This window comes from Pollicipes pollicipes, unplaced genomic scaffold (genome assembly GCF_011947565.3).
Source record: "Pollicipes pollicipes isolate AB1234 unplaced genomic scaffold, Ppol_2.1 Scaffold_1239;HRSCAF=1448_pilon_pilon_pilon, whole genome shotgun sequence".
Lineage (NCBI taxonomy): Eukaryota > Metazoa > Arthropoda > Thecostraca > Pollicipedomorpha > Pollicipedidae > Pollicipes > Pollicipes pollicipes.
Window position 1 is genome coordinate 1 of NW_023595896.1, and position 23,181 is coordinate 23,181.

At 60.1% G+C, this 23,181-nt stretch overlaps 1 protein-coding gene and 1 pseudogene across 1 annotated transcript; one reads left to right on the forward strand and one right to left on the reverse strand.

Annotated features, from left to right (window-relative positions):
* Positions 1 to 1,839: 1,839 nt before the first annotated feature.
* LOC119091344 (uncharacterized) lies at positions 1,840 to 8,335 on the forward strand (the record flags this gene model as incomplete). The annotated part of the gene is made up of 4 exons (XM_037214125.1): positions 1,840 to 2,045; positions 3,271 to 3,402; positions 6,697 to 6,828; positions 8,273 to 8,335. Coding segments are annotated over 4 exons (533 nt in total), but the record flags the coding sequence as incomplete, so codon positions are not given.
* Positions 8,336 to 13,090: 4,755 nt separating this feature from the next.
* LOC119091272 (tyrosine-protein phosphatase Lar-like) lies at positions 13,091 to 20,593 on the reverse strand (annotated as a pseudogene).
* Between the last annotated feature and the right edge of the window lie 2,588 nt (positions 20,594 to 23,181).

Below are 23,181 nucleotides of genomic sequence, written 5' to 3' on the forward strand. Positions count from 1 at the left end.
TATTGTTTGGTTTACGTCATCGTTATTATTTTGTATCTTCCACAACTTTGATCGAGGGCCAATTGACCGCCGGTATACCTGGAAATCTTGCTCACGAACACCAGATTGAACGACTGGACAATAGCAGTTTTCTTGGTCAGTACCGAGGCTAACCATTCCCTGCGCGGCCCCTCAGTACCGAGTCAACCACTCCTGCACGGCCTCAGTACCGAGTCTAACCACTCCCCTGCACGGCCCCCAGTACCGAGGCTAAACACTCCCCCTGCACGGCCCCTCAGTACTGAGGCTAACCCACCCCCCTGCACGGCCGCCCAGTACCGAGGCTAACCACTCCCCCTGCACGGCCGCTCAGTACCGAGGCTAAACCCCCCCCCCCCCCCTCTGCACGGCCGCCCAGTACCGAGGCTAACCACTCCCCCTGCACGGCCGCTCAGTACCGAGGCTAACCACCCGGCCAACGGCCAGTCAGGCTCGTCACTGGCTCTCCGGGCTGAGAACGTTGGAATGTTGCCAGCACTTCTAGATCCCTGTAAGCGATGCTGTCAGGATGTGCTCCTGGCATTGTCGGCCTTATATTCTGCACAGGAGCCAGTGATTCAGGTGGCTGTTGGCTTGCACAGCTGCATTCGCCGCTCTCTGCCGGCGTAATTCTCAACCCGTGACATCACCCACTAATCGGCTATAAAGTGGGTACAGAAGCTGTTTTGTTGTGCAAATATGCAGCTTTGGTGTCATTTTCTCCTTTGATATATTTGCATCAGCAAACGATCTGTTGGCACTAGCTGGGGAATCAGCGTGGGCCGTATGGTTTTTGTAGTAACCTCTGTTGAGACCGAACGTGTGCTGCGCCACCGCTGTGCAATCGCGACTGAGTTGGCGCGTTTTCGCGCCGTCCGGGTAGGCAATTGAAACCTGAGCTGACGCGGGTATCAGCAGGCGCTGATTTGCTGTGACAACCGCAAACGGAGGGGTCCTTTCCCCGCCAACCCGCGTATGATTCATTGCGACTTGGGTCTGGAACTGAAAATGGCCTCACTTACGTATTTGCGGTGTTACTGTCGCGGCCGCGGAGGCTGACCGGGCGCGATCGAGCTGGAGTCTGGCGCTATTCGGCCGGACCGTTGAACAGCCGCAATTGACTCACAGTTTGACCAGTAATCAGGGGCATTGTGTCGCCACCGGTTTATGATAGCAAGGATTCGGATAGTCCTGGTGCTGCCGGGAGAAGGGGGGGGGGGGGGGGGCGGACGGCCGGCCGGCTGAAACAACGGGACGCAGCGGTGCGCCGCGTCCCGTTGCGTCTCTGGACGGAACAGGACGGGGCAGTTACTGGAGCTGTTCCCGCTGTCGGGCGGAACAGCTCCAGTATCACTCGCCGCCGGACAGGGCAGGGCAGTCCCGCTGCCCGACAGCACCACACCGTCACCAGTGTCCTGTCCGCCAGTATCCAGTGGCTGCTGGGGACAGGCTTACCATGGGGACACTGTTGGCTACGTGTTCGATATTCGTTCCGTATCAGGTGTCCGTTCAGAGGAGGGTGTGCAATGTTACTACAGCATGAACGCGGATCCCCGGCCAGAGCAATGCTCCTACAGCTTTGATGCAGATCCTCGATCACACATCGCCGTGGTCCGAAATTTTACGTGACGACTGAAGGACGTATGACGGTAAATTCATAGTTGTTCTTTACGGCGCTCATCGCAGTTGTACGGAGTTGCGCAGGAGCAGGCGCGCAGCCAGGGCTGTGGTTGGGGAGGCCTCTGAGCAGGGACACAGATGTGCTAGCACAGGAGAGCGTTTTGTGCCGGTGTCGTGAAGGGCTCTCTCCCGTTGTTGCAGCTGCTGATGGCCTACAGCTGTATAAGGTGCGCATCCCGACCCACGTCAAGCACGGCGAAGACGTGAACCTGGCCTGCCTGTACGACCTGGAGGGCAAGGACCTCTACGCCATCAAGTGGTACAAGGACGGAAAGGAGTTTTATAGATATGAGCCAGCCACGGGACGGCCGAAGAAGAGCTTCCCGCAGCCGGGCATCAAGGTCAATGTGAGTAACTGGCTGTCAGCTGGGCTTCTCTGAGATGTAGCTGCCATGATATGCCATCCTTCAAAGGCTTTCATTTGTCGAAGGCAGGAACTGTAGACAGCCATTAGGCGTAACCCGTATGACATTGGGCACGGCAGTTTTCAATCGAGTGAAAATTGCTAAAAGTGTGCTTGCCGTTGGGCCTGACGCAGACCGGTTGTCGTGCCTTGCTGGACACCTATAGGATGAATATTGGAAAAGGTCGGACAAGAACAGATCAGCGTCAGAGTAATATCCTTGAGAGCCGAAATCTGGACGACGGCCAGTACGAAACAAAAACAGCTGTTCCGAGCTTTTAAAGATGTTGGATCTATCGTAAGCTTTCCAAGACGGTACCAACATGGAGATCGTTCGTTCGTCAGAAAGCAGAGAACGTGAATCATGAGATGTCGCGCCTTACACACACGTCCTTGATTTGCGGCCATCACGTTGCGAGAGAAGTGGTTCATATTGATCCGTCAACAGCTGCGCCCGGCTGACAGATCCTCGGCCGGTGACAGCCGTCGTGTTGACACCTTCGCCGATGTGTCATCCAGATGTCATCGAACCTGTCACAAACTCGGCTCGACGCATGCTAATGATGCCGGGGCTGTCAGCCGCGCGGCCCGTGATCCCAAACATAACACCACTCTGCGCTGTCTGTCTCACGTGAATTGACTCTGCCTCACAACTCTTTCTTTATGTTAGAATGGTTAGAGAGGAAGCCAATTTGGTGTAAAATGTGCAATCCATGGAGGCCATCGGAAGCCATAAGCAGAAGCAAAACGCGTCATTGAAATAGCCGGCAAGTTTTCCTCCAGGAACGTTTTTAGTTTGTCCTCGTGTACTTATTCGTCATTTCATGTGCGCAATGCTTATGACTTTTCCCACGGCCTAAATTCGCTACCGTAAAGTGGGTGATAGGCACACTTATGATGGCGAACAATGAATGCTTACGCAAAAGTTTTGCCTTTTGGCCGAGTTTGCCAAACCTAACGCCACTTCATGTACTTCGTCCTGTTTATTCTGCTGTTTGCGCATTATCTTTTCCATAGAAGGTCTGCGTCTCAAAACGCCAGCGCGTAAGGGCTACGAAATCTCCAGGATCGCTGCCAGGGTTGTATTTCGGTGGCCGAGCCCGGTGGCCGCGGTGGGTGTCGCATGCCGGGGTGGCGGTCGTTCACGCCGCGACTGTCGTTCGCCGCAGCTGGCCGCCTCGAACGAGACGCACGTGCGGCTGCAGCAGACGACTCTGCGCTACTCGGGCCACTACATGTGCGAAATCTCCGCCGAGGCGCCCGACTTCGCCTCCGAGCAGGGCAACGGACGGGTGCACGTCGTAGGTGAGATTCCAAGTGTGTGGGAGTGGGTAGGGGCGTGTGGGTAATGGGGACACGCAGGGGTCGGCGTAAGGGGGGGGGGGGGTGAAAACAGCGCCTGCCGTCGCTTGCCATGTAGTGCAGCTCACTAAAATATTGACGTCACTTACATGACATCAGCGCGTGCATGGTCACCGCCTCGTCATGCAATAACTTTTCCGTTAACACTGGGGCCATGCATTATTGCATGTCTTGCATGTTAAAAAAAAACAGGACGAAAGAAACGCGTAGTTTGCGCCTTACAAGAATGTGGAGCGAAGAGGAAAGCGAGGAAATACATCCAGTGCGGGTTGGCAGTGCTCTGTGTCGCGCCGAACGCTTCAGCAGGTCTGGGATAACAGGCGCCTTTGTTGCCGAGTACAGTGGACCGGAGACGAGCCGGGTGTTCCAACTTCCCTGGACCCACCACGGGCGACGGACGGTTGGGGAACAGATCCGGAGCCTGTCCACCAGCATTTGCCAGCACAGCATTACTGCTGCCGGGTGTCGCCGGCCCAGCCGTGTCTGGTGTGGGCCGACCCGGCCACGGCAGCGCGACTCTGCGGGGGGGGGGGCGGCAGCGTGACTCTGGGGGGAGGGGTGGCAGCGTGACTCTGCGGGGGGGGCGGCAGCGTGACTCTGCGGGGGGGGGGCGGCAGCGTGACTTGCGGGGGGGGGCGGCAGCGGACTCTGCGGGGGGGGGTGGCAGCGGACTCTGCGGGGGGGGGGCGGCAGCGTGACTCTGCGGGGGGAGGGGTGGCAGCGGACTCTGCGGGGGGGCAGCGTGACTCTGCGGGGGGGGGGGCGGCAGCGTGACTGCGGGGAGGGGGTAGCGCAAGGGGGCGTCGTGACCTATCTCGGCCGGGGGTCGGACGGGCGGTGTCCGGCCGCGTCGCTGCGGCCGCCGGCGGCTCCCTCCGACGTCACGTACGCACTCCTGATTGGACTGAGCTGGCGACGCGTCAACACCAGCAGCTTCAGATTTGTTTCACATTGATCGTAATCAGACTAGTTGGGCGCCATCCGTCTTCAGCGGATCAGCAGGCCGTCTGCTCCGCACTGGGCCGGCCTGCCAGAGTCGAGGAGAGCGCGCGGCGCGAGACCCGCCTGTCTTCGGGCCGTTCATCTAGCGTGTTCTTGCCCCGCACGCCGGTCTTACAGGCTTAAACGCAAAGCGATGAGTCGCTGCTGGCCATCAGCCCGCGGGTGTAGTGGAGCTAGCTTTGGAACTCCCTTAATTATTCTCGACTAGATTGATGATAAGGTTTGGAACAAGCAAATTGTGCAAACCAGGAATATCCCGTATTGCTATATCATGTGAGCCGAAACACGCATGCTAACATGTCGACAAGATGTGTATCGACATGCGATGACAGGCACTTTGCGAACGCCTAATGCAGCGCGGGGTGGATGGTGGTAGGATGTGAGAACCTGAATGATTGAATGTTCTAGTGTATTTTTGTTGGCAAAGCCTGCGCATACTCAAAACGCCTGCTGTCTTTTAAGAGCCGCAGGTTCTTGAATTGAATGTCTTACGTTGCGCTGTTCAGCCGTTGCCGTGGTCACCGTCAAAAACACCGAGCATATCTCTAACAGGTCTTAACGATCCCTTGCTATATTCACTCCACCGGTTTGTTGAAGCCTGGTATCTGATTTAGTCGGCGTGCTGAAAGCCTGGCGTCTGATTTAGTCGGCGTGCTGAAAGCCTGGTATCTGATTTAGTGGGCGTGCTGAAAGCCGGTGATTTGCCCTACTGTAACTCATTCTCGTTTTTTGTATATTTCGTGTTGTTTGATGCAGATTGTTGGCGAGTTTTAACAAGATTGTTACTTGTAATCGAAGATCATGCCAGTTTTCTGTTTTTTCCCGAAATGGAAGCTCAGTCAGCAAAATACTGCACCCCGTGAGATGAACAGCCGTGGCACCCGCCGCAGCTCGTGGCTACGGTGACTCATCCCGCCCCCCGCTCCAGCAACTAGGTCACATAGGTCACAACTAGGTCACCTGGAGGTTGCGCTGAGCGGACCGATGACGTACGTAGCGTCGCTATCGTCCTACGTTTCCCGGATCCCCCGTCCCGGTGACGGGGCGGCCGAGGGCGATCTGTGTCGGCGTGGCTGCATAGGCTGCACACACCGGGAAGCGAGCGTCGAGAACACCAGCCGTGGCGGTGACCTGGTCGGGTGTCAGTGTTCCGCCGTCCCCCCCCGTGGGCTGGGTGGCGTAGGATTGGCTGCAGCACGGGCCGGGTGTTAGCTCCGGTGCTGATGACAACATTTTTCAGAGATTCGCCTGCACCTACGCCTGATTTAAGTGAGTCGGCAAGCCGTTCGGATGCCGGCCATGAGATGTCTGCCGCCTTCCGTGCGGGCTTCTGTACAGCCGGGAGAGCTGTCCGTGACGCCTAGGGTCGCTGGTTTGTCGGCGGTGTCAGCGGTCTCCCTGTGCGGTGCGTTGTCCGCAGTCCGACACGCGCCGAGTTAATGTAACCTCGGTGGGCGGAATATGACACCATTAACATACAGCCACAGACACCGATGTACATACGTAATGGAGCGTGTTCGACGAAGATAACGCCCGCTGAAACAGCCGGACGGATGAGTTCCATGTGCAGTGAGGATTATGTCGGCAGCATAAGTGAATTCGTCATGATATGTAGCCAGCCAATTGGGACCGCTCGACCAAAGCATGGGGGTGTTGCGTGTCAGAAGAACATCATGAAAGGCGTGGAAGACGCCACATCTAAGGTAATGTGCCGAAGCGCGCGATCCGCGCCGTTCTCAGTGCATGCCTGTCGTGCAAGGCCTCCGCTGGTTCATCGTGGCGTATGTCCGTCCAGTTAGCGCGGCTGTTGTAATCTTCCGTGGTCCGTTTGTCTAACCCTTTGTTGTTGGTTTCAGCATGGTCCACGATAAATTGCTAAATTTCGACTTCATTTGGCCTGCATTGGCATGATAACAGCATACATATCATGATCTCTGACGTGGATCCTGCCTACGCCGCTCAAGCCGGGCTGGCTGAAGTGCCGAGCCGCAGAGGGCCGCGTGCGCCAGCTGGCCGCTGGGAGCGGGCCGGCGTTGTGTGTGCGGCGTTGTGTGGTCTAACCGGAATTGTGGCGGTATGTGTGTGGCGGTCTAACCGCGCGTGTGTGGCGGTCTAACCGGCGTTGTGTGGCGGTCTAACCGGCGTTGTGTGGCGGTATAACCGGTGTTGTGTGGCGGTCTGACCGACGCCGTGTGGCGGTCATCGGCGCTGACCGGCTGCCCCGCCTGCAGTGTTCCCGGCCGCCGGCCGGCCACACCGGCGGCAAGACCCGCTACCAGGTGGGCGACCGGGTCAAGGTCAACTGCACCTCACACAGAAGCATTCCTGCCGCCAATCTGACCTGGTTCATCAACAGCGAGGAGGTGAGCGGCAGCCGACAGCCGGCGCCGGGGCCAGATGTCCCTGCCGGCTTGCCTCATCCGTGTGTGTGTGGATGTGAAGCCGGGCTATTCGTACATTCCGCTGGTGACTACAACGCTCTTCGTCGTGCAAGATCGATAGGAAGACGGGGTTGTAATCGAGGGAGACAGAGACATGTGAGAGAGGGATCCAGCGGTTTTGGATACATTGCTTATGGCCTTCGGGGGGGGGGGAGGGGGGGATCTCACGGCCGATGGGTGTTGACTACCGCTCCGCCGTAGCTTAGTCGGCTTTGACACGGGGCCGCCGTCAGGACGGCCCATAAACACGCGCTCCAGCGCGAGCGTCAGCTGCTCCTGTCATTGGCAGCGAATGGTGAGACGCTGGGGTACTCTGCCGGCGGATGTATGCTCACTGGGTACTCTGGGTACTTCGTGCTGGGTATTTTCTCGACGCATGCATTGCGCATACAGCAGCGTCTAGATCCAGCGGCGTACTGGCAACTTGTTGCATTCTATTCAATTGGCTACACGAGGTGCAGCGCGCTGACGTGCCTCCTTTTTCGAAGCTTCTCACAAGAACACTGGCAAAGATTTCGAGGCGCGTAGCCTCCCGTTCTGAAAATGCGACCGAGAACTTGGTCGGCGAGTGTGGTGGGCCAGCTGTTGCGCGCGACTGGATCTGCGCCTTCCATCGTGTGTGACGCGCCACCAGTCATCCCGCGGGAGCGGCGCCCGTCGCACTGCTCCGTTGTCTCCGTCGCAAAGATGCTCCACGCGGCACGTGCGGACAGTGTTGTGACAGACAGCGACGCTTGCTGGCGGGGACTATATCCGCATCCTACACGTCTGATATAAAATGACAAGTGACTGCTTCCCAGCGGCAAATGAAGCTTACAAAGGCAAAGAAAAGAAGTGCACAAGCTGGTTTATGTGTTGTCTTTTTTGTACCATCTAAGGTGTGTTGTTTTCAAGATTGCACGCATCACAGTCAGGCTAGCTTATGACTTAAATTTCCTTCAAAATGAGCGACTGCCCGGTCTTATTTGAGGTACTTATCCCCCTGATGTGGTGGAGCCGTGGTCCCCTAGTCTGACGTGCTGGGCCACGCGTGCTCCGCTGAGCTGTCACTGACCGGTCGGCCGCTACCGTGCTATTGAAGAGTGCTCCGCTGTCTCTGTGGGCCCGCCTCTCCTCCTCCTCCTCCTCCCCCCCCGCCGCTTCCTGGAGAGGCGGGGGGGGAGGAGGATGGATGCCTGCCGTCGGACATCGCTCTGAGCCACTTCACCTCCCCTTGTCCTCCCTCCCCTTCCCCTACGTCCTGGAGAGGCAGCCGTGCCTGCCGTCGGACGTCGCTCTGAGCCACCTCTCCTCCCCTTGTCCCCCCCCCCCCTACGTCCTGGAGACAATCGGGCGTCGTTTTGATCCGTGCTCGTCTGTCGTCCAGGCGGCGCTGGAGCACCTGAAGCTGTGGCCGCTCACCATCCACAAGGGCGGTTTGAGTCGGTGACGGCCGGCCTCCACTTCCGGGTGCGGCCACACCACTTCCAGTGCGGCACCATGAAGCTCAAGTGCACGGCACAGATCGACCTGGTGCAGCCGCCGTACTGGCAGAGTCGCGAGGCCAGCGCCGTCGGCGACCGGCCGCCAGAGGTGTCGCATGTGCTCGACAGCACCACCACCAACCGGAAAAGTAAGACTTCCGGCCGCCTCCACGCCCACCGCCGCCGGTGTTCTGTGACGCCCGGCGCCTTCCGCTGTTTGTGGCCGGCAGGCAAAATTGGATCCTGCTGGTGATCCCAGACATTGATGATCAATGAAGTGCGGTAATGGTAGTCCCTCGTCGAGACTGTTACCATGCCCGTGCAGTCCGGTTTGTCCAATAGCGTCACACAGCCCCACCAAACAGTCGCACGCCGCAAAAACCGTGCTGTGCCCCATCCACGCCAGGGGTGCCTCCTCGCTGACGGCAGGCATGGGTCAGGGGAAGGACCTTGTCGTCGGCAGGTGGCCGGCAACGCTCGGTGTACCGCACAGGCTCCACGGCGTCTCCCCCGCTCCGAGCATCTTGTCACCGGGACGTCTCCCTCCCGCCCACCTCCCGCCAGATCGACAGCCAGGGGCCGCGGCGAAACCGCTGAATTATGAGTTATCCTCACAATTCGGCTTTCATGGCTTCTCAAAGGAGGTCGTTTTTCTCACGGCACGGCTGCGTATTGCCAATAAAGCGGCCGTCCCATTCGAAGGTTGACACAAGGTCGTGTGCCGCCTGTCAACAGCTGTGCCCCTCGCCGACGAGACGTGGCCGGCGTTTTTGCCGCCGTGAAAACAGCGACAAAAACAATAGTCCACAGAGGGCGCCGGCGACGCACGCCAGGCGCTCGTAGCCGCCACACATTTCAATCTGCCGGAGTCACCGCCCGGCGCTCTGTATTCATACTCGCTGATGGTGTTGCGGAGGCAGTGCGTCGAGGACGGCTCATCCAGCGCTGACCGAAAAACTGTCTCAAGAGACGCGGTGCACTGCGTGGAACCGTGTACCGGGCGCCCGGCTCGGCCGCCGTCATTGTGGCGCGAGCAGGGCTTCAGCGTCGAAAATGGCCGCAGCGGGTCGCGAGCCGGCTTGGGCAGACGAGCGTTCCACTTATGTGCAGAGGAGCTGGGGATGCTTCGGTGGTCACAGACACGGCGTGCCGTCTTTGTCGAGCGCGCTACTCGCACCAGCCGGCGTAGGCGGGCATCGGCCACAGCGTACAGGTTATACTTCACAGGTCACCGTCGCACGTGAATGAATGAGCCTAATGCGTGTGTATGACGCTGAGGAGGGTTTTGCTTGCCTCAGTTGTAGCCAGGACGCTGAATTGATCCTCCGCGCGTGCGGGTCAGCTTCGGTTGGCCCGGATCTGCAGCGGCTGATGGCAGCTGGCGATGTCGTGGTCGCATGACTGCCAAGGTTTCGCCCTGGTTTTCGGCGGACGTCGACAGATACAGAACCATTGCACTCTGTCCACGATATGTGTTCTGCAGACTGACTATGTTGGGAGGCATCCAGGATGAATATCACTTGCCCGCATGACAGGAAATCAGGCATCGGTCCGCGTTTCTTCGCCTAGCGAGCTTGCATAATTCTAGTGCTCGCATTTATTTGTCTAAGATTCTTAATTACAGCAAACGCACCACGCCAACCGTTCAGCGAAATATTTTCACGTGTGGTTCGAACTGTTGCATTATAGCCAAGGCCGTTTGTGGAGTGATTTTGTCGGCGTCTCTTCTTTCTCTTCGATCGTGCGCTCACACCACTGTCGGATGTGTGCGAACGGCTCGTATCACCAGATTAGCGCCAGATAATCGCCATCATCTGTCGGCATTGTCGGCGCATATTGCCATCGTTCGTGCCACGCGCCCTGTCGTCGGCGCTACTGCCGCCAGTAAGCGCGTGCTCCGTCGCCGCTAGACCCGTGTGCCCCCGGAAGGAGCCGCCGCCGCCGGCCTGCCCGCTGCCACCTGCCACTGCATGCGGCGCCCCCTTCATAGCTGCGTTGATTGCCGGAACTCTGAGCGAATTTTCGGCGTGGTTTTTAGATGGCGAGACGCAAACGCTTCTCGGTTCAATTTCGGCTTAGCTGGGCCGCATTTTGCTGGGAACGGCGTCTCTAGGGGGACATTTAGCTGAAGTGCGTGTCGCTGCCGGGTATCACCTGTCACTTGTCTTCGAGTCCCAGTGCGCATTGGTGTCATTGGACACATCGAGGGCATTCGAGCTGATGTGGTCTGAGAAATTGTGGTGCAGAAAGCCATCGGAACAGCCAAAGCTCGGGTCCATGGGGAATAGTGCGTGCTGTCATTGAGATACTATACCATTGATTTCGATGCACGTTGGTGAAGCGGTGTGATTGTTACGAGCTATGTTGTGATCACAAACGTAACAGCAATGACGCCCAGCACCTTCGGCATTTAGATGTTATCATCATAACAATGAAAACATGTTTTATGTTATTTCTGTCCCCCGAACGTCCTGGGCGTGCTGGACGTCACCCGTCACGGCTGCCGGGCCGATCACGGCCTCCCCGTCACAGGCTCGGACCGCCCGCTTTGCCACAAGATCGCCAACTGGGTGATCCTGGTGGTGAGCGTGATCCTGTCCCGATGAGGCGCCGCCGCCAATGCAGTCCGACGGACGGGCGACGGGCAGCGCGCCGCCGCCGCCGAACGCGGACGTGGGCGAGCCGGGCAGGAGCCAGGCGGGACGGGCCGACCGCAGTCACGCCGCCCCACGTCCGGAGCAGTCGCCGCGCCCCGTCCACTGTCCGCAGACGCTGGTTGATGTTCGAGCCTGTGCTGAAGCCTCGCGGGGCCGTTGTTGGTGGCCCGTGCGGCGCTGGCGCTGGTGGAGATGCTGCTGCAGCTGGTTGGCACGCGTCCGGTGTCCCGAGGCCAGCGCGCATCGGCGCCGCAGAGAGGCCGTGTCCCTCCCCCGTATCAATGTGATAAGACTAGTCTATGGTCAGAGAGCAAAGGCAGTCGTCGGCCAGGCCGGAACGATGGCTGATATAGCTGTTTGATAACTCTGTCATTTATTTGGTAGGCACTGTTTCTGGATGCTGCGCATGAGAATGTTGAGCGTAGCCAGCTTAATCCAACATCGCATTTTGTTTATCATTCAGGAGGTCTGTATGAGTTAGCACAAGTTGGCTGAGAACATTTTCTCGCCGGAAAGTTCACTTGTTTTTTTCAGAATCGCGCTGTTTGTGTGCTTCAGATGCAGAGCTCGTTCGGAATGGCGCTTCACGCATCCCGTACTCGTGTAGAAGGTCTACATGGCACTGGCTCAATCGGCACAATGAGTTGACGTGTTCATCTTTTATTTCGCAAGATGTCGAATGCAGCTCAGAGTCACTATGTGGTTCGATCCGTATGCTCCGCGAATGGCTCACTTTGTTCCTTTGCGTGCGCCAAATGCCTTCCTGCACAAGACTCCAAGTTCAAGAACGAGATGTGAAAATTTCCAGGCGCCACCGTGCTTCGTTAACATCCCCACATCTGTGCGACCGGACTAACTCGCGCAGATCACCGCAGTCGGGAGTAGGTTAGAGCACACCGACAGCGCGCGCAGTCGCGCATCGGAGCACGGTGCTCCCTGGAGCGCCGTGCTTCGGGGCAGCGGCCTGTGCGGCCGCGGCGGGCGCGGCCGAGCGCGGAGGGGTGCGCTCGTCACGGCCGCGGCGCCGAGCCAGCCGGCTGATCCTCACACCGCCGCCCGCGAGCCGACCGCGCTCGCAAACTCGTTCTCCAAAGTACATCTCCACATTTCATACGCTGGCCTCGATTTACTGCAGGATGGACGTCTTGCGAGGTTGCGGTCTGGAGAGGAGTTCACGCACGCTTTGCCGGGCCGCGGGTACCCCTGCTGGAGCGACTGGTGGCATGGCTTGTGGTGCAGACATGTGCTCGCGTTGTATTCCGCACTATTCGTTTTTGACATTGGCACTCGGTGTGTGGCGTCGCCGCTTAATACCGTGTCCGTTGAGCGATGTCGCTAAGTGATGACATTTAAATAAATCAGGTGAGAGAAACACCGCCAGCAAACTCGTGGCGCTCCGTTCGAGTTGTTGCAGTGTGTCTTGCACTGCCCGCTGGATCACGCCAATCAGTCAGAAATACATTCCTTAGTTCCAACCAACGCGTTCTCAAAAGACGACGTCTTCTTGAAAAATACAATGTATGTCTGTGTAGAAACATGCTATTACAAAACTGATCGGGGGTGGGCGGCCGACGGGCCGGGGAGCGGGGGCAGGGCGGCCGGCGCCGGCGCTGGCGCGGGCGTCCGCTCGCAGCCGGACGCGCGGCGCCCGACCACACGGGCCGCACGAGCGGCCCCCGGCACGCAGGGCCTGGCGGCGCCGCCACCGTCGCCGTGACGCCAGCCGCCGACACGTCACGAGGAGACGAACACCATGTGCAAATAAAATCCCTTCGAACCGTCTCGCCGACAAAATGCAGCGCACAGATAATCTAAAACGCAGAAGAAAGATCAGGCCGTGCTCCGGCTGTCGACTCGGCAGCGGAGCCCGGGACGCGGCTAGCGAACATGCATCAGGCGGGCGTCACTGTATGTGCAGCGTGCACGCCGCCACAACATCCTACACATGTTTGGCGCACCGCACCGCGGCGCGGCACGTTACCTCTCGTTATGCCAACGGGCGTATGTACAGCGGCCTTGTGTACAGCACCTTGTGCGCATGGCCGAGCCCGGCCGCCCGCCGTATCACGTCACGTATGGCGGTCGCGGGCAGGGGAAATGTGGGCCTTGGCGGCGGTGCTGCTGCAGTCGGCCGCGCCGCCCTGATATGTCGGCACCGTCGCAGGCGCCCGGCCGGCAGGCTCGCTCGCTCAATCGTCGCGGCGGCCCACGCTCGACGTGGTCAAGCGCGGTGAGGTACTCGGGCACCGCTCGGTACACGAACGCCGTCGGTACATGCTGATCCTGCGGGGCGGGGCCAGTTCAGTGCTGATCCTGCGGGGCGGGACCAGTCCAGTGCTGATCCTGCGGGGCGGGACCAGTCCAGTGCTGATCCTGCGGGGCGGGACAGTCCAGTGCTGATCCTGCGGGCGGGACCAGTCCAGTGCTGATCCTGCGGAGCGGGACCAGTCCAGTGCTGATCCTGCGGGGCGGGGCGCGCCGTTGCACCTGCTATGGAACCACACGACGGGCAACAAGTGACAATGCGTCCAAGTGACAGCGCGTCCACGCATGTGGTTCACCGACGGATAGTCAGAACTCCTCTCAGCCGCCGAGGCCCGGTCCGTAACCCCGGACGCACCGAGGGACCGGTATCCACGGCTCCAGCGTGCTGATTGCGGTTCAGCTTCAGGTGCAGTAGTCAGAGCATACGTCTGTTGCCTCTCTGTTCTACCGCCGCAGTCAGCGCGTTTTATGTTCACTGTTTTGCCCGGCTCAGGTGTATCGGGTCATTCTGCTATGGACCTACTGGTGCATCTATATATACTTATACTTGCACTATTGTGATGACGTGATAAACACGGCTTTAGCGAACCAGGTGAGATCAGCACCGGAACCACAGTCAAAGATACGCTCAGAAATATACGGACGCAAGGCACGGGGCGCTCACTGCGCGTGACGTATGAAGGCAAGTTGGAGCCGGTACCATGCCTGACCGGAGCCGGGACGGCCCGGCCGGCCGGAGACGGAGCCGCCGCCGCTCGGCGCGCGCCGCACGCACCTGGAACTCGAGCTCCATGCCGGTGATGTCGCCGGGTCCGGTCGGCGGAAGCAGCTGCGATGTGAAGGCCTGCAGGTTGCGTGCCGGTACCTCCGTGTTGCCGGCCACCAGCGACTCCAGCAGCGCGTCGTGGATGAAAATGTACTGGCGGCAGGGCCGTGGCTGACGTCAGCGGGGGGCCGGCCGAGCCGGCGCCCAGCACAGCACGTGACAGCCTGCACCAGCATCAGCATCAGGACAGACCTGGGTTGGCGAGCAGACCAGCCGGGGAAGATGCTGGTGACGCAGTTCGAACGGAACTTTCGCTGGGCAGCCAACCGCTGGCATGACCCACCACCACATCGGAACACGGCCAACACATTCCAGACGAAGAGTTCCGCGTTAACCTAGGAGTTCTGCCACACCCGCAGTGTCCGTCTCAGAGCGCCGCACTCTGAGACGGAGCGCGGCCGTGTCCTCAGCCGGCGCGCACCTGGTCCTCGGTCTGCACCATGTAGTTGCGCTGGGCTCGCAGGCAAGTCACGTGACCGTAGACGTCAACCGTGGCCTCGGAGCGGATGCGCTCCAGCATGCTGTCGATGGCGATGAAGCACCTGCCGTCCGGAGGCGGCCGTCAGCGCCGTGACTCCTGCGTGGACGCGCGCGTCGCCGCACATCTGTCGCCCGACAAGCGGCGGCGGCGCGTCGCTGAACCCCAGACTTGCGAGCGCCGCCACTCCCCGCCAACGACTTGTGAATAAGATGTCACGGCTAACATAAGGGCAGCCCTACAAGCAACACGGCCCGCAACGCGACCCGAGCCTCTGCCGGAGCGATGAGGCCCACCGTGGCCGGCTTGGCGCCGTCGCGGGGCTGCCGGTGGCTCAGCGGGCCGCCCACTGACCCGGTGCGGCCCACACCGGCCGAGCAGTGCGTCACCATCGGCCCGGCGTCGGCCGGGTTCAGCGCCTTGACGTGGTGCAGGAACCGCAGGAACGGCGTCGGGTGGTCGGGCACGCCGTGGTCGGGCCATGCCGTGAACTGGAACTGGCGCACCTCGCGCCGCTCCAGCGAGTCGGCCTGCCGATCACGCCAGTTACACGCGAGCTCACGCGGTGTCAGTCACACGCGGGTTCAGCCAGCAGCAGGGACAGCGTAAACAGGGTCCGCGTGACGGGCCTGGATGCGGCACACGGTCCATGCCACTTCACACGATGACTGGCCACCCGCACAAGCAACCAAGCCACACGCCTTTTGCGGTGCGGAACGAGCGAGGTGACAAAGAGACATGATTGCTATCACGACGGGGGGATACCAAGACCAGCAGAGAGTCCAGGGGCGGGTCGCGAGGACTGGGGAGGAGCGGGACGGGACGGCACGTACCCGCTGCAGCTGAAAGGTGCGGACCACGTAGCTGGCCAGCTCCTGACTGTCTGTGAGCGTCACGTGGATGGGCCAGTACGACTTCGTGCCCTTGGTGGGCCAGTACTGATCGCACTTGATGCGCGCCCGCTCCTCCAGGCGCGTTATCATGACGATAGTGAAGCTGCGCTGCTCCCACACCATGCGCCAGAAGTCGGAGAACGTTTCGGGCAGCGGGCCCTGCGGCACCGGCCGTGGTGCGGTCAAACACCGCGGGGTTCATGCACAACCAGGTCAAACACGGCAGGGCTCATACATGGCGGGGTTCAAACATGGTGGGGTTCAGACACAGAGGGGTCAGACACGGTGGGGTGTAGACACGACCGGGTTCAGGTACGGCGGGGTTCAAACAAAGCAGCCCTCAGCCACTGGTGGTCTCGAAAGCACCCAGATCCCAGCCCAGCAGTGGCTGACGGCGCCAGTACATACAAGTCTCATCTCAAAAACACACAGATCCCAGCCCAGTAGCGGCTGACGGCAACAGTACATACAAGCCTTACCTAGAAAACATCCAGCCCATCCCAGCAGTGGCTGACGGCAACAGTACATACCAGTCTCACAAGGGACGACACAAATGCGTTTGAACGACTCAGCACTCACTACAGTTCCCATCATGGGTCCCATCATGCTACCTACAGTTCCAAACAGTACATCTACAGTTTCCATCATAAACAGAACGCCCAGAGCAGTGAAATGCTGCCATACGACCTCGCTGAAGCCGATGTCCCCTCTCCTCCGGCGGCCGAGACGCACCTGGGTGGCGATGTAGGCGTTGTGCTTGAGGTAGCCGTCGCAGAAGTTGGCGTTGATGTAGTCGCTGCCCGCCAGCCCCTCCTCCGACTGCAGCACCACGCGCGAGTGGTCGTACGCTAAGATGTGGGCATATCGGTTCTTGGGCTGATTCATGTCCAGGTTGGAGTTGAGCCAGGTGAACTGCTGACCCGGCTCGATCGACTGCCGACAAGCGATGGGAGCGGCGCAGTCAGTGGGACTCCGGACAGAATGCGACGTTCGCCCACGCGGCGGGAGGCGGCGTGCCACAAATCAGTGACGTTCGCCCACGCAGCGGGAGGCGGCGTGTCAAAGGTCGGTGACGTTTGGCCACGCGGAGGGAGGCGGCGTGCCACAAATCAGTGACGTTCGCCCACGCGGCGGGAGGCGGCGTGTCACAGGTCGGTGACGTTCGGACGGGCAGCTAGACTGTCCGTCGCTGAGCGGCAGCGACATCTGCAGGTGACCTGGGACGCACTCTCGGACGGAGTCCAGGAGCTGCCGGCGGAGGGACCACATACCGGACTTCAGTCAGACAACAGCGTGCCGCCTCAGCATGACCCCCATACCGACATGAGCCGCTCAGATCACCCCAGCGCGTCCACCCGCCCCAACTCCCTCGCCGTGCGAGCCGTGCAAGTGTAAGACGAGTCCCCGGGGGCGCACCTTGTACTCCTCCGAGAACTTGCTGTTGTCGTTGGCCTTGAGCGCTTCCACGTGGTCGGCCAGCTGGCTAACGTGTACGGGTGGGTGCGATATCATGCCGGGCGTCTGGAGGTTCTGGCGCCGGACCTCGGCCGGTCGGTCTGCGCGTGGCTGGCCGGCGCCGCCATGTCGCACATCGGCGGCTTCATCACGGTGGCTGGCTCTGGCGATCTCTGCAACTGGCGCCGCCTGCCGCACCTGGCGCGGAAGGGGACGTCAGACCACGCCAGCTCAGGCACGGTCAGTCAGAGCGGGCGTGGTCAAGTGGTCTGAAACTACGTCAGTCCGCGCTCGGTGCCAGATGCAGCTGATCTTGGCCGCGCAGGCCGTCTGACCCGAAGCAGAGGCCGGAACGGCCACGTGTGCGATCTGGTCCGGTGAAGACAACGTCAGAGAGCTCGTCAATGGACAGGTCACCATCTGGTCCGGTGAAGAGAACGTCAGAGAGCTCATCAATGGACAGGTCACGATCTGGTCCGGTGAAGAGAACGTTAGAGAGCTCGACATTGGACAGGTCACGATCATGTTAACCAGACAACCAGGGCAGACCTAAGCCAAGGCTGAGCACAGCTGCTGTGCTCTGGTCATACCGGGAAGCACGACCAGGGCCAGTACAAAACGTATGTCATTGAAGGGTCGAGGCTGCTTCCGTTGCCCCTGCTTCAGGTTGGTATGATATATATCTAGTCGCAGATCGCCAGTACCGCTGGCAGCAGGCCGTGCCACCAACTCAAGCCGCTCATCACGACCCCGCCTGCGCCCCAGCCTGCAGTCGACGCCGCGCCCCCTTGGGCTCCGAGGCGTCCGGGTTCCCGTCCCACCGAATCACGCGCGGCAGCGGAGCGGCGACGCTCGGCCCGCTCACCTCCTAGCGGCGATGACGATGTACGGCACCAGGATGATGAGCAGCAACAGACCGACGGCCGTCGGACCCACCACCCAGACCAGGCTGGACGAGGAGTACGACGCGCCCGCCCGCGGCTGCTTCATGTCCAGACTGAGCAGTTCTGAGTACGGACTGGACGTGAACAGGTCCTGCACGAGGTGACGGCTCCGGTCAGGTCACATGGAGTGTGGACAGGGCAGTTCTGAGTACGGACTGGACGCGGACGGCTACCAAAAGCCGGAGGAAGTCACGTCAGATTGACAGCAGCACAGTGGGCAGGATGAGATGCCCGGCCGCTACAGAGGCCGACAGACGGAACCCAGCCGCACAGTCCCCCACAGACCTGACACAGACGGCACCGCTGCATATGGCGGCTCAACAGCCGTGTAAAACCGGCGCTCAAGACCACGCAACAAACCGTCGGTTACCTCTTCCGGCCAAAGCCAAGAGACGTATCCGAGCCGGACAGTGTCTTGGTCACGGCGCCGTAGTCGCCAATGAGGAGTGGCACCCGCCGCCGCCTGCTTCAGCTGCCTCAGCCACGTGAGCGCCCCCCCCCCCCCCCCCCCACTGACCTCCGCCGGCATGTCCACGACGGCACGCACGAAGATGCGGTACTTCTTGCCCTTCTCCAGCGGCTTGTTGACGAAGCCGTCGTACTTGCGACCGTCCCCGAGCGCGAAGGTGTACGGGATGTTGCGCTGGTGGAACATGGCGGTGATGTACGGCCGGTAGTTGGGCATCAGCTCGGAGCGCTTCGCCTCCACCATCTGGCGGCAGGAGAGGCCGAGTGACCGACCGGCGTCGACGGCAGGGTGCCGACCGCGCGGCGCCTGCCACATGCGCGCTTCCGGTCGGCCGCCTGCGCTCGGCCTGCGGCTGCTGGCGAGAGCAGCGCGAGGGCGGACGTCGGCCCGGTTCGACCCTTCAGCCGCGAGCTGGGCCTGCTCGAGCCGCGCTGCCGGCTGCTCTGCGCGGCGGGCGCTGCAGCGAGGCAGCGCCCGCGCGCGCGCCGCCGCTCACCTTTTGTGCTGTGCGAGTCCGGATGGTCCCTGACGTCGTGTTCGGGCACCACCACGACAAAGTAGTGCGAGATGGGGCCGTACTCTTCCGAGGCGCACGGCAGGGTCACCGTCACCTTCTGGTTGCGCACGCCCAGCAGGTCGGGCTTCGCCATCGCTGCGGCGCTGCAGAGACGCGAGACGGCGCTCAGGCCGGCCGTACAACAGACCAATCACGGCAAGGACAGCGGAGGCGTGCGCGTCAGACACAGTCCACGCTGACAGCGATACAGTCGTCTGGCTGTGCAGGGGGCCGGTCACCGAACGGGCGGTCACATGTGCAGGTCACGTCCCTCTGACCATCCGGCTGACCCAACGACGTACCGACTCCGCGTGAGCACGAGTGAGCGGTTGTTGGTCGTCTATCGCCAACGACAGTGACATGAACAAGCCTCCGATCACGCCAGCGCCACAACACAGTCAGAAAAGGCTCGTGAAAGCAGCTGACTAGGCTTCCCATCTCACAATGAGGGCCATAACGTACAAGCGCCTCAGCCCCGGATTATCTGTCACCTGGGGCCGATTCTCGCGCTCTAGAACGCCTCCCGTCGTCCGTCTGCCGCGCAGAGCCCCCCTCACTCCTCCCACTCAGTCAGACGCGCAGCGTCGCCGCCGCCGCCGCTGCTGGCGCCTGACCTACGGCCATCTGAGTTGTGACGCGGATCTTGGCCGGCGCGCGGTAGCCGTTGTCGTCGGGCACGGCCGTCACGTTCACCGTGTACGTGGTGAACGGCTCCCAGGTCCTCGATCTGCTTGCGGGCAGATGCTCCTCTTTCGCACCGCTTGGCGTCCAGGATCAGCGAGCGCGGTCGATGCGACGCGAATGGGTTACGCCCCCCTCGGCGTCGAGGAACTCCTTGAAGCGTCGTAGCGGATGCGGTAGTTGCGCGGGTCAAGGTGCGCCGGCCGGCGCCACGTCAGCGACATGCCGTGCGCGTGCACGCTGAGCGCGTGCAGGTTCAGCGGCACGTCGATTGGCTTCACGCGCACGCGGATCAGGTCCGAGAGACAGCCCAGACCCTGGGGGCAGACACCGGGTCAGATCCGAGAGACGGCCCAGACCCTGGGGGCAGACACCGAGGATCAGGTCCGAGAGACGGCCCAGACCCTGGGGGCAGACGCCGCGGGCCAGGTCCAAGACGAGTGAGGTCCAAGGACCGGTCAGGTCTGAGTCGCTAGCCAGGTCTAAGGAGCGGGTCATGTCCAGAGAGCGGGTCAGGTTCGAGGAACAGCCCAGGCTTTTACTCCAAAAGTGGTGCGATTTTCAATACAGTCCCACAGCAATCGTGTCGACACGGCCGCATCAGACATTTGTGAGACTGCTGCTCACGGACATTCTGACGCGCATGTAATACTCGGTCTCGTACAAGGGACGAAGACAGCATGCCTTCCTGGCAAAACACGCCCCACACACTATGGGTTCTGTGCTTAACACCGAAACAAAATGAAGTGGCACCACATAGATCACCAGCGCATCCCTGACCGGACACGGAGCCGGTGGCCGGCCAGAGCTACCTGGCCGGCAGCCCCGGACGCCTCTAAGTCGCGCCCGACCCGTCGCTTACCGACTTGCTGCGCGCGGCCACCCCGATGGCGTACTGGGCGTGTTTGTCCAGGTTCTCCAGCTCAGCAGACGTGGTGATCGGCACCTTCTTGAACGACCAGGCGTCTAGGTCCGTCCCGGGCGCCATGGCGTAGAACACCTGGCGGCCGCCCGGCTTGTCACGGTCCACAGGGCGACCACGGCGGCCGAGCGCCGCCGAGCGAGGACCCGACCGCCCCCGCCCGAGGACCCGACCGCCGCCGCCCGAGGACCCGACCGCCGCCGCCCGAGGACCCGACCGCCCCGCCCGAGGACCCGACCGCCCCCGCCCAAGGACCCGGCGCCGCCGCCCGAGGACCCGACCGCCCCGCCCGAGGACCCGACCGCCCCGCCCGGACCCGACCGCCCCGCCCGAGGACCCGACCGCCCCGCCGAGGACCCCCGCCCCGTCCGAGGACCCGACCGCCGCCGCCCGAGGACCCGGCCGCCGCCGCCCGACGACCCAACCGCACGGTAACACTGGGACGCCGACTAGTGTAACAACGGGCGTGCCTCCTCACCGACGTACAGATGCAGATGCTCCTGAAGGATTGTTACACGTCTGTATGGAGTTTTGAACGGAAATACTTGGAGAGCATTCGGTGTAGTTCACAGCCCTGTCATTTTCAAGACATAAACCCCGCTAGTTTCTGATCCACACTCCCGCCCGCGAAAACGTACATTACGGTGCGTTATCGAGAGGGTGAGTCTCTTGGAACCAACTGGAACAAGAGTTTTTCCTTGACACACGGATTAATGATACGCTTTCAGTTCTGTCGCACCGCACCAATGTTAATATCTGTGACGCGAGAGCAGTTTTTTTGATAGGCCAAGAAAGTCGCATTCGATACTAGCCCCTATTTTACGCACTGGGATCTTGCTCCAACAAGTCTGAAACTTGCCACCTTCTACACGACTAGTACCTATTGGATTAAGCATGAAACAAATATCATGAAGAGCACCGGTAAAGGATTGCCAAACAGCTTAAGCTGACTTTTCATTAAAGAACATTAATTTTCGGTGAAACCAAAAATTTATCGCCAGCAGACCGAGGTATGTTCCAGTTTGCGGTTGCTAACGCATCACTGTGATGTTGATTTGCAATTCATTTGCTTGTTGTGTGTGCGATATGAGTTCATTCGTTTAGTTTTGCCGGTACAGAAACATTTTTTCCAACAATTACTTGCATAAGCATGCCAAAGGCTACACGGTCGCGCAAAAATATTTTGTGATAGGCCACCCGGCTCTACTGTCCCACCACCAGCTGCCGACTACGGGAAAGCCTTGAGCTACATCAGGTGACTGAGCGAATCGAAGAGGAATCTCACTAATATCATCTTCAAGACCGCGACGATAGAAATCAGAGTACTGTGTACCAACGAAGTGATCCCTGTTCATGATCCAAAATACGTGACAAAATTGACCGAGAGGGATTTATATCAACGCAACAGAGCTACCAGCAAGAAATCAACGAAAGAAAGAGAGTGACACAGCAACGCCGCCACCGCGAAATTCAACAAGTTTCTTGATGTCGCAAAATGCAAGTGCAGGCCGACGTGCAGCTTTCCATGCCCAGTTGCCTGCACAGTGTATCAGGAGGAGGTTGCCATGAAGGACCAGTGCAGGTACCGGAAGCTTACCCTGGGGTCATATGACCGGGATACGATTGTGACTAGGGAGGCTTGCGAGGCGCGGAGGATGGCCAGACAACTCCAGGGGCGTCGTGGCTCGGCCACCATTGAGGCAGTGTCTGCTGCTGAACCTGAGTCGCCTTCCCCGTCGACTGCTGAGCCCGTGCCGCCCGCTGACCTAGCGCTGGCTGCTAGTGCTGACCCCAAGCCTGCTCCGGGACCAAGTGGTCTCAGCGCTGGCGTGTCAGCTGAGAGCACGGATTCTTACACGGTTCCGTACATGGTAGGAGGTGGCGACGACACCGATTGTTCGTTCCTGTTGAGACCGCTGCCACTGTAGATAATGACGTTAACGATCTAACACCGCTCTGGCGGTTGACAGCTATGGTGGCTCGCAACGGGTCGTTGCTGCTGTCATCGCCTTTCAACAAGGCAGCAGAGACGGACTGGCCACTTGAAATCTAATATCGTAGATCGTAAGATCTGCTGTGCAAGAGGCAGGGCGAGATAGGAGACGGCTCGTTAAAATGCTGAGGCAATCTATGAGTCAGGTTTGACCATCCTTTACTCCGACGGCCGCGAAGGCAGGAACTACATGAGCCACAAGGAGCCAGACGAATGCCGTCGAAAAACACGTGGTTGTCATCGCTGAGCCTGGCAGCCGCTGCTACACTCATTTTAGGTCCGAGTTCGGCCGCACCCTGCACCTGCTCAACGAGCTACGCGCCGTGAGCCCGCAGCGCGACGGTCACATCAATGTGCTCAGCTGCGATGGCACGGTTGTCAACACCGAGACGGTAGGCATCGTGTTCCGGTTGGTTGAGCTGACCACCGAGTCACCCGTAAACCGGTTCATCTGCCAGCTGCACGGCAACGAGCTGAACCTCCCGCAATATCCCGAATTAACAACATGTGTGTTTAAACTTTATCTCGTATCGATTGACCTTTCATGCGCTCAGTTTTGAGCAGTTACTTATTATCATGCCTTGTGCCTTAGTACGTCGCATCACTTCGTAGGTTCATACTTACTAGTATATTTGTTGATACGTATTCCGCAACATTTAAGGACTCTGGATAT